The 16,354-nt window shown below is 41.9% G+C and overlaps 1 protein-coding gene across 2 annotated transcripts in view; it reads left to right on the forward strand.

The window, feature by feature from the left end:
- The window catches only part of ATP8A1 (ATPase phospholipid transporting 8A1), a 257,106-nt gene that overhangs the window by 117,527 nt on the left and 123,225 nt on the right, over positions 1-16,354 (forward strand). For both annotated transcript variants that reach the window (XM_062213046.1, XM_062213047.1), the window contains 4 exons: positions 339-421; positions 2,501-2,550; positions 8,109-8,178; positions 15,473-15,557. In XM_062213046.1, the coding sequence (XP_062069030.1) occupies positions 339-421; positions 2,501-2,550; positions 8,109-8,178; positions 15,473-15,557 (288 nt within the window). The remainder of the gene's footprint in view (positions 1-338; positions 422-2,500; positions 2,551-8,108; positions 8,179-15,472; positions 15,558-16,354) is intronic.

Genomic DNA, 16,354 nt, shown 5'->3' on the forward strand with positions numbered 1-16,354 from the left:
AACTTTTTTGGTGGAAAAGAATAAAACAAGGCATTTTAGAAAGATTGTATAGAGAATATGCTGGACAAAGCAGCACAGTTATGTTATCCTTCTTAGGAAGGAATGACTAACAGACTTAATGTTCACAAATACTACTCTGAGATCTATGTGTCTCAGACATGTAAGATTGTTTCTTCATTCCTTCGGCATTACCATGTAATTTAAAAATAAATGGGCTTCAGTAACAGAAGGTAGAATAAAAAAATTTAAACAAAACTGCATTAAATAAATGTATTTCTATTGTATTTGGAATAATTTTTCCCATTATATATTTGCTTTCACTTGTTTTCCTGAAACAGATGAGGGCGCGTTGGTCAGAGCAGCCAAGCAATTGAATTTTGTTTTCACTGGAAGAACACCTGACTCAGTGATTATAGATTCAGTAAGTTATTTTTAAGTTTCATTTTAAACAAAGTAATACACATGCCTAGCTTCAAAAAGGAACCAGTAGGCTTATATTGAAATAGAAGCCCCCTTCCCAGAAGCAACCATTATCTGTCTTTTTGGCCATTTCTTTAGTCATGTATACATGTCCTATTTTCAAAAAAATGCACGATTCTTGATCTATGTTTCATTCGTAGTTTTAGACCTGTCTGTTGAATTTCTATGTTGCATGTTGAGGGGGCATCTCTCCTGAACCTGCTCCCTTTTGCTTATTAACCCACCCCATATTTTCAATATTACTCTATTACGATGTTGGGTTAAGCAAGTATTAGGGCCAACTTTCTTTTACAAGAGAACAGTTCCATTTCTATTTATTTACTTTTCAGTAGTTTAAAGCCTTGAGGGGTACAGCATCACATGGATTCTGTATCGAATGGTGTTTGCAGCAAGGTTGTTTCGGAATTCTGCATGAAGCATGCCACCGTTTCCCTGAGCACAGGTGACCTTTCCCCAGGTTACTCTTAGGTTTGCCGCCAGGAGTCACTGTGTTGTTCTCTGTACACATGGGCACATGCCTTGCCCAAGTAGAATTCAGTTTCATCTTGAGCATAAACATTTGCAATTTTAAGAACCTCTGTGTGCACTCTTTGGAGAGCACGCTTATAGCCAACAAAAGAGACCTCGCTTATAGGCAGCAAAAAATGGCCTTGCACCACAGTCTTCCAGTCATAGCTGCCTTTGAGAAGTCCTGTTCCCAGCAGGCTTCCACAGGCTCCGAGATTAGGCCCCAAAAAGTTAACCTGAGTTTTCACAAAATAAGATATGTGAATGACATAAAAAAATTGTTAATCATTAAGGAAATGTAGATTAAAAACACAAAAAGATCCTCCTACACACTCACCAAGAAGGCTAACATTACAAATATTTTCACCTCCAGATATTAGAGTATAGGACAAGTGGAACAATCACATATTTCTAGTAGTTGAGTAGAGTACACAGTCCATTCAGAAAAGCTTCGAATATTTTCTCTTGAAAGGGGACTTACATCTGCCCTAGTGACTATACGCTAGTTATCCCACAGGAGTGAAAGTTTACGTCCACAAAAAGACCTGTGAAGAACTGTTCACAGCAGCTTTAGTCATAATTGCCAAAAACTGGAATTAACCAAATGCCCATCAATAGAAAACCAAACACAAATCATGAGATATTTCTACCATGAAGTATCTAAACAATAAAAAATGAGTTATTGATTGATGAATCTCCAAAGCATTATGTTGCGCAGAACAAATGCCTGAGACAGAACAGTGCATCCATCCTGTTTCATTTCATTTATATGCAGCTGAGAAGTGGTTTATGGTGATAGAAACCACGACAGTGGTGCCTCAGGGCAGGGGAGATTGATGGGAGAAGGGCACAGAGATGTTGATGGGGTCTTCCACATCTTGATTGGGTGGTGGGTATACACAGTATACCTTTGTCAAACTATATGATTTTTATTGAACTATACACTGAAGGTCTTTGCATTTTATTATATGTAAATCATATCTCATTTAAGAATCATCACTTAATATTTATATTGTATCTACCAGCATTTATAGATGAATATTGTTGTAGGCAGTAATTATTTTCTTTTCTTTAACTTTGTGTTTCCTGACACAAAATTACTTCCTAAAGATAAATTTTCCCCTTTATTTCCTTAAGATAAATACCTCAGCTTTCTTTTAATAGCTTCATTTTCTTTCTGTTACTAATTGTTCCCCATACCTCCCTAGTACTCTCAGTCCAGCCATTCCAGATAATCTGGCCAGTGGCGAAGCCCTCCATTCTCTGTCTGGACTGGTTTGCTCTAAAGTCTGCCTCTGTGGTACTTGGATTTCTTTTTGGTTTTCTCCTGTTCTGGACTTTCTATTTCCTATATCTTAATTAACCTGAAAGTTAGTAAGTTCTCTTCCACATTTCAAAAGGAAAAATCTGTTCATGTTGACATTTTTTATAATAAAATTTTATGGCCAGTGTATGTCCAAGAAGCCTAAGTTATTTCTAACTATATGTACTCAAATATTCCATTTCTTCATAGCTGGGGCAGGAAGAAAGATACGAATTACTCAATGTCCTGGAGTTCACCAGGTAAAACACCTACTCTATGATTTGTATAAATAAGATAATTTTCTCCCTAGTTTATTTTTTCTCTCTTAAATAACTAGAAAGTGTGCTTTGTTTTTATTTAAATTTTTTCAGAAAAAAATGTTAAAATCTTCAGTATGTTTTTAACTGCAGTATATGTGGATAAATCATGACAGTTTTCACAGAGTGTTGCAATCTGTGACTCCTCATGAAAGTTCAGAAATCTTTCTGAAACACATATCCCTGATTCACAAGACTCGCGTATAGGACCAGGAGTCTATGGCTAATGATCTGAAAACATAGTTAGAGGCACCAAGGTTTATGTGGAGTAGAGATGAATTGGGAAGCACCCATTCTTACTGTGTACTTGTTGTATCTGATTATCTTTGAGATTTGGGGAACTATATCCATCTCTCTGTTAGAAATGAGAGCATATGGCCGGCACCGCGGCTCAATAGGCTAATCCTCCGCCTGCAGTGCCAGCACACCGGGTTCTAGTCCCAGTTGGGGCACCGGATTCTGTCCCAGTTGCTCCCCTTCCAGTCCAGCTCTCTGCTGTGGCCCAGGAGTGCAGTGAAGGATGGCCCAAATGCTTGGGCCCTGCACCCGCATGGGAGACCAGGAGAAGCACCTGGCTCCTGGCTTCGGATCAGCGTGGTGCGCTGGCCGCAGCGGCCATTGAGGGGTGAACCAACGGAAGAAAGGAAGACCTTTCTCTCTGTCTCTCTCTCTCACTGTCCATTCTGCCTGTCAAAAAAAAAAAAAAGAGAGAGAGAGAGAAAAAATGCGAGCATAGATTTCAAAATTGTTGTGCTAAAATAAGCTTATCTTTTAATTCCTTTTCTAGAAACATTTTGAGTATCTTTGTATAAGACCAGTTACCATCCAGTAGGAAAGAACAGAAAGCAAAGTGGTTATCCTACTTACTTTACTCCTAAGGCCAAATAGTAGAGGCCCTCAGCTACCAGTCAGTGGGTTCTGGTTCTTCACTCCCACCTGACCATGTAGTTTTCCAGCCAGCTGTCCTTCTCATAGCATGATCTTTAAAGATTGCATCACCAGTCACAGGAGACCTTCAGTGTCAAATCCATTAGGAAGTAGTGCCACTCTTCAAGGAAATATGTGCCCATCTTTTTTTTTTTTTTTTTCCCCTGGAACTCTGTCCATGGAAGAAGGCACATATGTACACTGCCTGGGAGAGGCACTTCCTTTTCTATGCCACCTTTGGTTGCTGTCTTTTTTTTTTATGTATTTGAAATAGTTACACAGAGAGAGAAAGAGAGGCAGAGAGAGAGAGAGAGAGGTCTTCCAGCCGCTGGTTCACTCCCCAACTGGCCACAATGGCTGGAGCTGCACTGCTCCGAAGCCCAGAGCAAGGATCTTCCTCCAAGTCTTCCACACAGGTGCAGGGGTAGGGGCCCAAGGACTTGGGGCCATCTTCTGCTTTCCCAGGCCATAGCAGAGAGCTGGATCAGAAGTGGAGCAGCCAGAACTCGAACTGGAACCCATATGGGATGCTGGCATTGCAGGCGGTGGCTTTACCCGCTACACCACAGCACCAGCCCCTTGGTTGCTGTCATGATTGGGAGTGACCACACTCCCATAGTTAATAACAAAAACATAATGAGGTCTGTCCAATTTATTAGGTAAATCCTGTTTTCTTTCCCTCTGTGGTCCGAAAGTCTCTAAAGAGAATAAATAAGAAGCTGCAAGATGAACTAGAGTAGAGTATTCCCAAAGTACATTGTGTCAACAACAATGATTGTTTCTTATAAGCCAACTTGTATTATATCTGATATATTATAAAAATATATTCATTGGTATTTGTATATGATTTTTAAACACACACTTGGAAAGCACTTTCTTAAGTGTCATGAAGAAAAATAAAGCAGTCAGGAGTTTTGGTTCTTCCAGGATGCTGTGAGGCAATGAGTTTAAGAAAGGAACTAGGAAAAGTGAATCTGGTGCTGTTAAAATACTCTCTGGAGGGGCTGGCGCTGTGGCGTAGTAGGTTAATCCTCTGCCTGCAGTGCCGCATTCCCATATGGACGCCGATTCTAGTCCCGGGTGCTCTACTTCCAATCCAGCTCTCTGCTATGGTCTGGGAAAGCAGTAGAAGATGGCCCAAGTCCTTGGGCCCCTGTACCCACATGGGAGACCAGGAAGAAGCACCTGACTCCTGGCTTTGGACTGGTTCAGTTGCAGCCACTTGGGGAATGGACCAGTGGAAGGAAGACCTTTCTTTCTGTCTCTCCCTCTCACTGACTGTAACTCCACCTCTCAAATAAAATAAATAAAATCTTTAAAAGGGGTTTACACGAGGATGAGAACAGTGAAATTACAGGGAAGTTGATGAATCCACATGTCTTTGGAGGGATTTCTATGAAACTTTGAGGAATGAATATAGAGGGGGGAAGCAGGGAAGAGTTAGGGTTCCTGGCATATATAACCGGGCAGATGGAAGTACCACTTTACATAGAGGACAGAAGTGGAGTAAGAGTAGATGTGGAGATGTCTGGGATTGCTGGATTTTAGATGCCTGCACGATATACAAGTAGAAGAGGCAGATAGGCAGTTGGATATAAGTACCTGAATCATAAAAAGGGAGGCTGATGGCTGAAGTGCCAGTTTGGTAGTCATTGCTCTGTGAGTGATATTTAAAGCCAGGAAAATGGATGAAATTTCCTGGAAATAAAATTCGGAGTGAAGGGAAAGTGGAAAGCTGGCAACTGAGCCATGAGCAACTCTTAACTTGTAAGGTTTGATTAGATTTGAAAGGAATCTGCAAAGGAGACCACTCTGTTGTTAGAAACGTAGAGGACAGAGAGGGATGCCAGGTACCACAGAGCCAAGGGAAGGGGGGTAGGGAGAGGGTAACCATCTGTGCCTGAGACTGTGCAGGTTAGGTGAGAAGAAGGTAAAAAGTATTTGCTAGATGTGGCCATTGGTTGGAAGGGAGAGGAAAGAAGTGAGTTTGCAAAGATTAGAAATGAACAGGCAGTAAGTAGAGACTTTGTATAATGATGGATTGGAGAAATTAAGCCATGAGGAGGAGTGAGGAAAGACTTGAAAGGAGATGTGGCTTGGTGGAGAGGGTGTGGTTGGGGTGAGTTTCATAGGGGAGAAACTAGAGCTCGGTGAACACGGATGAAGAGGTCCATCCTTCACAGAAGGAGAGATGCAGATTCAGGACAGATCAATGTGACTTTTGGAGTGAAGCTATTGAGAAAGGAGAATCAAAGAGTGCTCAAAGAGAAGTGGAAGGAAGGCCAGTGAGAACCCAAGAAACATTTCCTCCACTGTAAAAGGAAAAACACAGATGCTGCACATGTAGCGACACATAGAGGGTCTTTTTAAAAAATTTATTTATTTGAGAAATAACATAAGGGGAGAGGGAGAGAGAACATGTGCTGTCATTGGCTGGTTCGCTTCCCAAATGCCTGTAATGTCCAGGGCTGGGCTAGAATTGAAGCTGGGAACCAGGACCTCAAACCAGGTCTCCCATGTGGAGGGCAGGAACCCAAGTGTAGCCATCCGCATTGCCCACCAGTCCAGAATTAGCAGGAAGCTGAAGTCAGGAGCTGGCTCTAAGCATCAAACTCATGTAGTTCAATATGGGACAGAGGCATCCTCACCATTAGACTAAATGCCCACTCTGACATGTAGAATATAATAGCAGAAAGAAAAGAGATTTCTTACTTAAGGCTTCCATCAAGGTAAATTGCTAAAATTCAGAGGATCCAGAGTTGGGCGGGGGAAATGTAGGAGGTTTGGAGAATGTAATCCCATAATCCTGTAAAGGGTGAGAGAGCAGGCTGCTTAGAGAGATGTATGAACTAATGGGCTATACAAAGCACCAAGTTGGTGTTGCATATCACATATTTTCTAATCTCTGTGGCTGGGTGCCTTTTCTCTAGCAATGTCAACTTACTCTGATGTGCCACTAATTCCATCTTCCTGCTGGTGTACACCCTGGGAAGCAGCAGGTGCTGGTTCAATTACATGGTCCTTGCCCTCATATGGGAGACCTGGATTGGGTTCCAGTCTCCTGACCTTGGCCTGATCTCACCTGATGGGGCCAATTGTGGAGTGAGCCCACAGATGGAAGGTCTCTCTACCTCTCTCTAACTCTGTCTCTCTGCCTCTCAAATAAATATATGCAAATAAAAATTTTTTAAATAAAGAAGAGGGCTCCAGTTCACCCAGGATTTGGGGATCTTACCAGGAGAAGAGAGGAGAAGATAAAGGAACTGAATGAGTTTGGGACAACATTATCAAAGCTGGATTAAGAGGGGCGTGAAACAAGAAGGGCTGTGATAGGAACAATAAAGGAGGCTCAAATAAATATATTCCTAAAGTACAGGAGTGGAGAATGGGACAGTAATATCATAGTGGTTATGGATGCAGAAACAGAGAACTTAGATATATCTAAATGCCTCTAAAAGAAACTTCTGGCCATTGGCTACGTTACCATGACTGCCTCTGTTAATTGAATTCATCTCCTTTTCTTTTAGCAGTGGTGTACTATAAGGTGAAATAATGATGCATTCAATTTTGCCGAGAATGTCCATACACTCCTGAATGAGTTCTGTAGGATGCTGTACTGGTTCATTGTGTTCACTGTTGTTAGCTGCCTCGGTAACAATGTATTGAGGGAGGTTGTACTTTGGACTCAGTTTTTATTAAACTGCTTAAGTCACCAACTCCATGTTAAGAGGTCTGTGCTCATCAGTGTAGCTCAGTTAGGTTTTGGGAGTTTTGTGTGTGTGTGCATGTATGATGCCAGTGGTTAGCTATTAATGATTGAGAACAATGGTTGTGAGAACTTAAGTTTTTTTTAATAGATTTATTTACTTCAGTGGCTGAATGAGAGAGAAAGAGGGAGAGATATTCCCTCCACTGATTCAGAGAGAGAAATCTTCATTTGCTGGTTCACTCCCCATATAGCTGCAACAGATTGAGCTGGGCCAGACCAGACCCAGAGCCTGGAACATAGGTGTAGAGGCCCAAGCTCTTAGGCCATCTTCCACTGCTTTCCCAGGAACATTAGCAAGGAGCTGGTAGATCAGGGTACCTTATGAGATGCCAGCATTGCAGGCAGTGGCTTAACCCACTGTGGCCCAGCACTGGCCCCAGTAAGTTGTTTTAAAGTACTAGTATTTGTCTTTCTGTGTGATATGGAATGGACTTAAAATTGATGAGTATTCTGCTTTTTATAAAAACTGTAACATACAGTTTATCTTCTAAGATACTGGCTTAATTAAATGTTTTCAAGCCTCAGAACACTAAACTAGGACTCCAGTCTGTTGGGTACTCACGCTTGCAGATTTTTTGGGAGCTATTTTGGGAACAACTCCTCCAGGGCAGTCAATGGTGCCTTAAAGAACACGGCATAATTTTCAGCTGTATCCCAAGGGCATAGTCTATGGGTGTGAAAGGATAAGGTTCATAATTTGGCCCAATTTATTTCTTCACTGTGAGTATTAAAAGATGTGAAGCATGACAAACACATATATGCACGTCCTCTGTGTGATGACACTTTACGGAAATCTTTCTTTCAGCGCCAGGAAAAGAATGTCAGTGATTGTTCGCACTCCGTCCGGGAAGTTACGACTTTACTGCAAAGGAGCTGTAAGTTTTTATTTTTATTTTTAAAAGTTTTGATTTATAATGATTTACCGTGTATGTGGTAGGCATTCTGCTATGGAAACGTAACACAGATGTTTAACATGAAGCTGCTGACACCCACTTCTGTTGGTGTTTTATAGTAATACTGTTCTGGTGAAATGTAGAATTCCTTCTGTGGGTAAATTTGGTGCTCAGAAAATGTTTAGCCTGGGTTATTTTTATAATTCAATTTTTATACATAATATTTGAGGTTTATGTTATATAAACTATGTTAGAAACAACTCAATTAAGATAGTATCTTTTTTTTTTTTTAATTTTTTTTGACAGGCAGAGTGGACAGTAGAGGGAGACAGAGAGAAAGGTCTTCCTTTTTGCCGTTGGTTCACCCTCCAATGGCCGCCGCGGTAGGCGCGCTGCGGCCGGCACACCGCACTGATCCGATGGCAGGAGCCAGGTGCTTATCCTGGTCTCCCACTCCAGACCACTGCACTCCCTGGCCACAGCAGAGAGCTGGCCTGGAAGAGGGGCAACCGGGACAGGATCGGTGCCCCGACCGGGACTAGAACCCGGTGTGCCGGCGCCGCAAGGCGGAGGATTAGCCTAGTGAGCCGTGGCGCCGGCCAAGAAAGTATCTTAAAAGTTTATGACATAGTGATCCACTCCAGTTGGAATCTATTTTTTAAAAGACCACAAAATTGGGAGATGGAGGGAATTGGATCACAATGACTGCTATCATTTTTTCATCTGGTGATTACTATTTGTCTTGCATTGTTCTAATTATAACAGAATTTCTGACTACTGATTGGCTTTGGAAGACTGGCAGGTTATATTGACAGAAACAATAATATGTCATTCTAATTGAACTTTCCTAGTTAAAATATGTTTACATTCGTGGAAAAATGAGAAATTACTAATTAACGCCTTTGGCATTAAAATCAGTCGATGTTTTCCTTCTGAATTGCACTTTCCCAGTCCCTAGTTTATAAACTCATCAACTTGTACTTTTCCAATTTAACTATAATTAACAACCTGGCTTTATCATTTGGAAACTGAATTTAAGAAATCCAAGCCTACTTTTTAAATTCATATAGAGAATGTTCAACCTTTGCTTTGAAAGCATTGAAATGAAACTTGAATGAACCCTTGGTTTTCAAATATTTTGTTAGAATTAGTTCATGATGTCTTATGAATTAGTTTTAGAATTCTTTTGGTTCTGGCCGGCGCCGTGGCTTAACAGGCTAATCCTCTGCCTTGCGGCGCCGGCACACCGGATTCTAGTCCCGGCTGGGGCGCCGGACTCTATCCCGGTTGCCCCTCTTCCAGGCCAGCTCTCTGCTGTGGCCCGGGAAGGCAGTGGAGGATGGCCCAGGTCCTTGGGCCCTGCACCCGCATGGGAGACCAGGAGAAGCACCTGGCTCCTGGCTTCGGATCAACGCGATGCGCCGGCCGCAGCGGCCATTGGAGGGTGAACCAACGGCAAAAAGGAAGATCTTTCTCTCTGTCTCTCTCTCTCTCACTATCCACTCTGCCTGTCAAAAAAAATAAATAAATAAAAAAGAATTCTTTTGGTTTTGTATTCTTATCAATTCAAACATCCAGCATTTATTATTTATATATTTTTATCCCTGGACTTTGAACTGAATTTTTGGAGATTTAAACATAACACCTAAGACTTGTCAGGAGCTTAACCAGCCAGGGAAATGTGTATATATGCGTGTGCATGTGTGTGTGTATGCCCTTACAGCATAAGGGTATATTGTAAAGAAAATTTTTCACATCCTGGAGGTAATATGCAGTGATAAGGGACTAATGAGGAGCCTTTAAGACCTCTCACTTGAAGTGGTTGGTGTATGTTCAGTTTACAACACCCAGAGCAGAGCACACACTTCCTTTTTTAGCTTTGAATAGTTTTCTAGCTAGAAACTTTGGGGAGGAAAAGCCTTGAATGCGAAAAACACCAAACTTCTTTTTTTAATAGCTGCAGAGATAGCTTGCATTTATTAACTTATTCCATTGTTTCCTGTCACTCCCAAATTAGCTATGAAATGTGGTTAAGTAGTAAAGAGACATTAATATGTAAAACAGCAAGGAAAGTTTGGAAACTACTTCCAGTTTGGAAAAACTTCCAGTTTGCCTGGAAATATGGATGTGAGTCAGGTCAGTTTTTGTTTTTTTTTTTAATGCTCAAGAATTTGTGCTTTTTTTCCCTTGTCATTTGGGAACAGGATTTAAAGCTCAAAAAAGATGTATACAGAGAGCTAGCTACCAGTTCAGGCCATTGGCAAAGACCAGGCAACAGTTGGTAGGAATGAACCAGGACAGTTGCAGAGAAGACGATAGGAAAAGATTTAGAACTTAGTAATTGATTGCATGGGGGAGAAGGGAAAGATTATCTAGGACTATTACTGGATTTCTCCTGCCTAACTGAGTCAACTATCTAGGACCACTTACCAAAATAGAGACTTGGGATTGACATCCGGGCCATCAGGCAGGGATGCTTGGATTTCACAGGGAAAGGAATCCAGGGTGTTTAGTTTTATTTATTCACATATATGGTTGGAAATTAAAAGCAAGGGATTGAAGAGATCTTATGTGAATAAAGTAGTGTGTATAAAAGAGAAGTAGAGAACCAGTAAGGGACATTGAAGTTTAGAGAACTTAAACTGTTGAGTCCATGGTAGAGTGATCAACAGGTGATAAGAACAGCAGAAAACCTGAGCAGTCAGAGTGCACTGAGAATTCATCATTAACATTGTCCAGTCAAGATAGAAGAGTGTGTTCCTACTTTGATGTACCTTCTCTAATCCAAAACATAGAAACAATGGAGATAGTATAAAGAGAAATTTGAAAGACAAAACCTGGCTCAAAAGCAAGATAAATGTCTTTGTAGATCAAATGGGAAACCAGAGGGATTCCTTGAAGTTCTTGAGCCAGGTGGGGTGGGGAGTATGCAGGATTGGCTGGAATTTGGCTTTTGTGGGAGTACATGAGCAAACAGTTCTGCTTGTAAAATGCTTATGGGAGCCAGCCTCCCTGCTCTGATGCTTAAGACAGTGGTGAGTCCCCAGTTATGGAAAGAGACTGAGGAAAGCTCATGCCAACCGCTGCAGGGGTTGTGCACATGCAAAGCCACGAGATTGGCATGCGTGCAAAGAGGGGCTCAGAAGGAGCAAAGCTTGGAGGCACATAAGAAAATTTCATACCAAGGGTGGTAATGAGCAACATCAACAAATGGAAATGGATTGACTCAAGATTATATGAGCTGTATAGACCAGTCTCACTGAGAATGTTTAGAGGTGGAAAAAAAAAAGAATACAAATATATAAATTCCAACTATTTTTAATCAAAAAGAAATTAAAGAAATAAAGATACATGTAAGATAAAATACATAATTATATAATTTAATTTATAAATTAAAAAATATAATTTTTAGATCAAGAAATGGGATAAATTTTATATTATACACTATTGAAGGGGTAGAGACAGAGTTAGTGATCTGGAAGACAGTGCTGACTTGACCACATCACAGTATAATGACCCTGTGTGTGTGCATATGTCTGTAGGTATGTGTGTATGGATGACTTATTTTTTCTGATCTTTCCATATTTTCTACAATAAAGTTGAATTGCTTTGTTAATTTTTAATTTTTTTAAAAGATTTATTATTTTACTTGAAAGAGCTACACAGAGAGAGAAGGAAAGGCAGAGAGAGAAAGGTCCTCCATCTGCTGGTCCACTTCCCAATCTGCCACAATGGCCGGAGTTGTGGCAATCCAAAGCCAGGAGCCAGGAGCTTCCTCTGGGTCTCCCACGTGGGTACTGGGGCCCAAGAGCTTGGGCCATCCTTCATCACTTTGCCAGGCCACAGCAGAGAGCCGGACAGGAGCAGCTGGGACTCAAACCAGAGCCCATATGGGATGCTGGCACTGCAGGTAGTAGCCCCACCTACCATGCCACAGCACCAGCCCCAATTTTTAAAATTAAAAAAAAAAGGAAGTACTCAATATTCCCTTTATATCCATGAAAATAAGCAACTTAGGAAGTTACATTTTTTTTTTAAGATTTATTTTATTTATTTGAAAGACAGAGTTACACAGAGGTAGAGACAAAGAGAAAGGTCCTCCATCCACTGGTTCACTCCCCAGATGGCCACAACTGCCGGAGCTGCGCCGATCTGAAGCCAGGAGCTTCCTCCAGGTCTCCCATGTGGGTCCCAAGGACTTGGGCCATCTTCCACTGCTTTCCCAGGCCATAGCAGAGAGCTGGATGGGAAGAAGAGCAGCCAGGACTAGAACCAGCGCCCATTTGGGATGCCAGCGCTTCAGGCCAGGGCTTCAACCCACTGAGCCACAGCGCCAGCCCCAGGAAGTTACATTTATATGAGTAAAAATTTATTCAAAAAAGCAAGACTCCTACTAAAAAAAAAAAACTTACGTACCAGAGGAAGAATTAGAAACTTGGTTAATAAGGTTAATACTGTCGGAACCTTAGAGTGATGAAAAGTTCAAACTGGGTATCTCTTAAATAAAATTCTATAATATGACAAACCAACCACATCTGAAGGTAGCTATTTTCAGCAGCTCAGTACCACCTCAGAGGCAAAGTGCAGATCATTCTGAACTACACACACACACACACACAGAAAATCTTTGTGTACTTGGGTTTAAACCTGGGTGTGCCTCATGGCTTTGGCAGGTGTCCCTGTGCAAAGGGGCCCAGGCTTCCTATAGCTGGTCAGCCTTGCCTTGCTGTTTCACTTGACAGCAAGAGCAAATTCCTTGATGGAAATAGACTAATTTACATCAAAATTTCCTAGATAATTCCAGTATTGACTGCTGTTCTTTTTTCTCCGCTGCTATCTTCTTATTAACAAAATTTCTAACACCTACCAAGGCAGAGAGAACCTCAGTCTAAAAGAGGAATGGGAAAACTTAGCTTTTTGAATGAAAACTCCCCAAAGAGGATGATTAATCATGAGGTTGAGCTTCTTTGAAACCTAAGGCTCTTTACTTGTGAGTCTACTCTGTGCCCTGCAGCTCCCACAGCAGCAGTCCTGGCTGTCTGGTTTCCCTTACACAGGACCCTGCGTGTGACCCCAGAGGCTCCAGGTGCTCTCCTAGGGCATACTTGTGCTTCAGGTCCTGGGAAGATACCTCTCTCGGTGCCTCGCAGTGTACTGAATTCCTGCTTTAACCCTCCGAATAAAGCAGTGACAAGAAGGGTGGAAAAGGATCGATGTGTATTTATTTTTCACTTGTAACATGGCCCACTGAGATCCTCATCTGGAAGCACTGTGTAGTGCGGAGGCCACATTCTGCCCCTGCCTTTCTCCGTGCTGAGGGGAAAGGTGGGGAATTCATTTCCTGGGTTCTAAGTATCAGTTTCTTCCACCAAGGTTTGGATACACTGCAGGATTTAGTCTTCCTAACCATGTTACTTATCACTTTTGCTTTCCTGATTTTAACTTTAAGAAAGTGTTTTCTTGATGGTAAAGTGACCCATTTGAATTTCACTGACAATTTCATGAGCTTCTGGAAAAATACTAGAATTCATAAGTTACACCTTTCAATCTCAGGAAGGTGCCATGAGGGGAAATGATCATTTCCTTCTGCTTTGCCCCCTTCTGATTCTGCCACTGAAAAAATGAAAAGAAATTCGTAGTTGAGGCTTGGAATATTCCATCTGGTTTGAGGTCACTAAGTTCTGTTTCTCTCAAGGGTTCTAAATCACACACCATTAGTCTCCTTCCAGATCTCAGCCCTGAGACTAGGGTTCCCAAAATGGGTTATACCACTGAGAAAGAAATTGCAGGTAAATGATTTATTGTTTCCTGGTCTAATAAAACCATCATGAACTAAATACTAAAACTCTTAAAAAACATTAAACCAAAGCTGGAGAACAACTAAAGAAGCAGCAAGCAAATGACAGAGGTGCAAAAACTAGAGAAACCTAAGTGGCTCGTAAAGCCAAAGTTAAAGGGACTTTAAAAATAATCCAGTAGTCGAATTTTACAGATAAAGTAAACTGAGTCTTAAAGCTGAAGTGACACCCACAGAAATGTTCTGCCATTTCGGACAATTTTGAAGTTTGCCCCAGGTTCTCCCCACTATACCAGATTTAGTCCTGTACTTCTTGAAGTCTGAGCAGAAATCCCATAAAGACACTCTAAGCCCTAGAAGGGTCTGTGCTCCAATGCTGTTACACTCCCTAGGGATCCCCTGTGTACACTGGCATTGTATAGTCCTGACAGGTACTGCAGCAGGGCCACAGGCTCCTGGGCTTTGTCCAGTCGAGCTCCCCAACCTGTTTCTTGAAACAGTCTCTGGACTGTGCCCCTTTGTAGCAACTCTGGTATGTGATACCTAATACAAAATGCAAAAAAAAAGGGGGGGGGGGGCAGGTATGAAACTGATACCTTATGATTTGGTTATTGTCTATTTCCTGTGGAACAGTGATCTTTCTACTTATTGAACATTATGGTTTCTGGCGCATTAAGCCTGTGCTTATAGAGTAAATTGGAAGTATGTTGTTGGCAAAAAATGAAAGGAAGGAAGGAGTGGAGATTGAGGCAGGAGGGAAGTATGGTTAGCTTTTGAGAATTGTGTCTATGAAATAATGTGAAATCTTTTTTCTTTATAATAAAAATACATAAAAAACATGTAAAAAGGAAAAAAAAAACCTTCAGGGATAGGGGGCGATCTTGCTGCATGTGGGAAGTGAGCGAGATATTGCTAGAATGAGTTTGTGAACACTGGAGTGGTAGAGGTGTGCTTGGAAAGAAGCAGGTCTAGAACTTTGCCATTGTCCCTTGAGATCTGCAGGGGACCGATTGCAGGGCGCCGCCAGGACCCCAGAATCTGCAGATGCTTGGGTCCCTTATATAAAATGGGGACTATGTGCATGTAACTCAGGCACATCCTCCCGTATACTTTCATTCCTCTCTAGATCACCTCTAATACCTAGTCCACTGTAAATGCCATATAAATGGTTGTTCTACTGTATGACGTAGGGAATAGAGACCAAAAACGAAGTCTGCATGTGTACAGTACAGATGCGGTCATCAGAGGCCTCCCTTCTCTTTTGCTCCAAGGTTGGCTGACTGCATGGATGAAGAACCTTCATGTACAGGAGGCTCTCTGTCTGAGCTGTCAATGAGGAAGCAGTGTTATCAGACAAAACCAGTGCTAAAAGTGATTGCTTGTTTTTATGCTGACTTTCAGCCAGGAATGTTGCCAGCATCAACTGATTTAACTTAGAATGCTTGCTTAAGTACATTGTACCTTCTGTCTACTTTCCAGGACACTGTAATTTATGAGCGACTGGCAGAGACTTCAAAATACAAAGAAATCACTTTAAAACATTTGGAACAGTTTGCTACAGAAGGTGAGTGTGATAGCAATACAGTATGATTAAGTAAAAAGAGAGCGCAGGCATTTGGCCTAGCAGTTAAGATGCCCACATCCCGTATCAGAGTGCCTATGTTCAGCTCTCGGCTCCAGGGCCTGACTCCTGACTCCAGCCTCCTGCTAATGCAGCCCCTGGGAGGCAGCAGCGCTCACTCTTGCCAGCCACATGAGAGATCTGGATTGAGTTTCAGGCTCCTGAGTTTGGCTGGACCTAGCCACTCTTCTCTCTCTCCCTCTCCCTTTTTCCATCTCCCTCTCCCTGTGTATGTGTGTGTGTTTTTCTGTCCAATAAATAAATAATAAATACTTTACCTCTCAAACAGTTCTTTAGCAAAAGAAGCAAGAGTCAAAGAGCTGAAATATTCTAGGCTGAGTAAGAGAAGAAATAAATAAACCTATAGAGCTATTAAAAATGTTACTGAGTTTAGCTTTAACTCTAGACTTTGTATTGAAAACTTATGGAACTATGGAAATAGTTACTCCATCTAGTTACAACTCATGACATTTTAACAAGTCCCTGCCACATACAGTGTGTGTGGCCTGTGAACCCTGGTAACCAAGCTTAGTGCTGCCCCCTGTCCTCGCAAAGTGCCCACCACACGGAGACCAGGCAGCACATGGTCTGCAGAGACGGTCGGATAAGATGGAAGTCAGCAGGGCTTGTGAAGCATTAGGGACAGTTACTGCAGGAATGTGTGGTCTTATCTCCAGACTTGACAGCAGTGGTCACAGCTGGGTCCTACTCACCCAACTGCCTTTTCACTCCATAGCCTT

This window comes from Lepus europaeus, chromosome 16 (genome assembly GCF_033115175.1).
Source record: "Lepus europaeus isolate LE1 chromosome 16, mLepTim1.pri, whole genome shotgun sequence".
Classification (NCBI taxonomy): domain Eukaryota; kingdom Metazoa; phylum Chordata; class Mammalia; order Lagomorpha; family Leporidae; genus Lepus; species Lepus europaeus.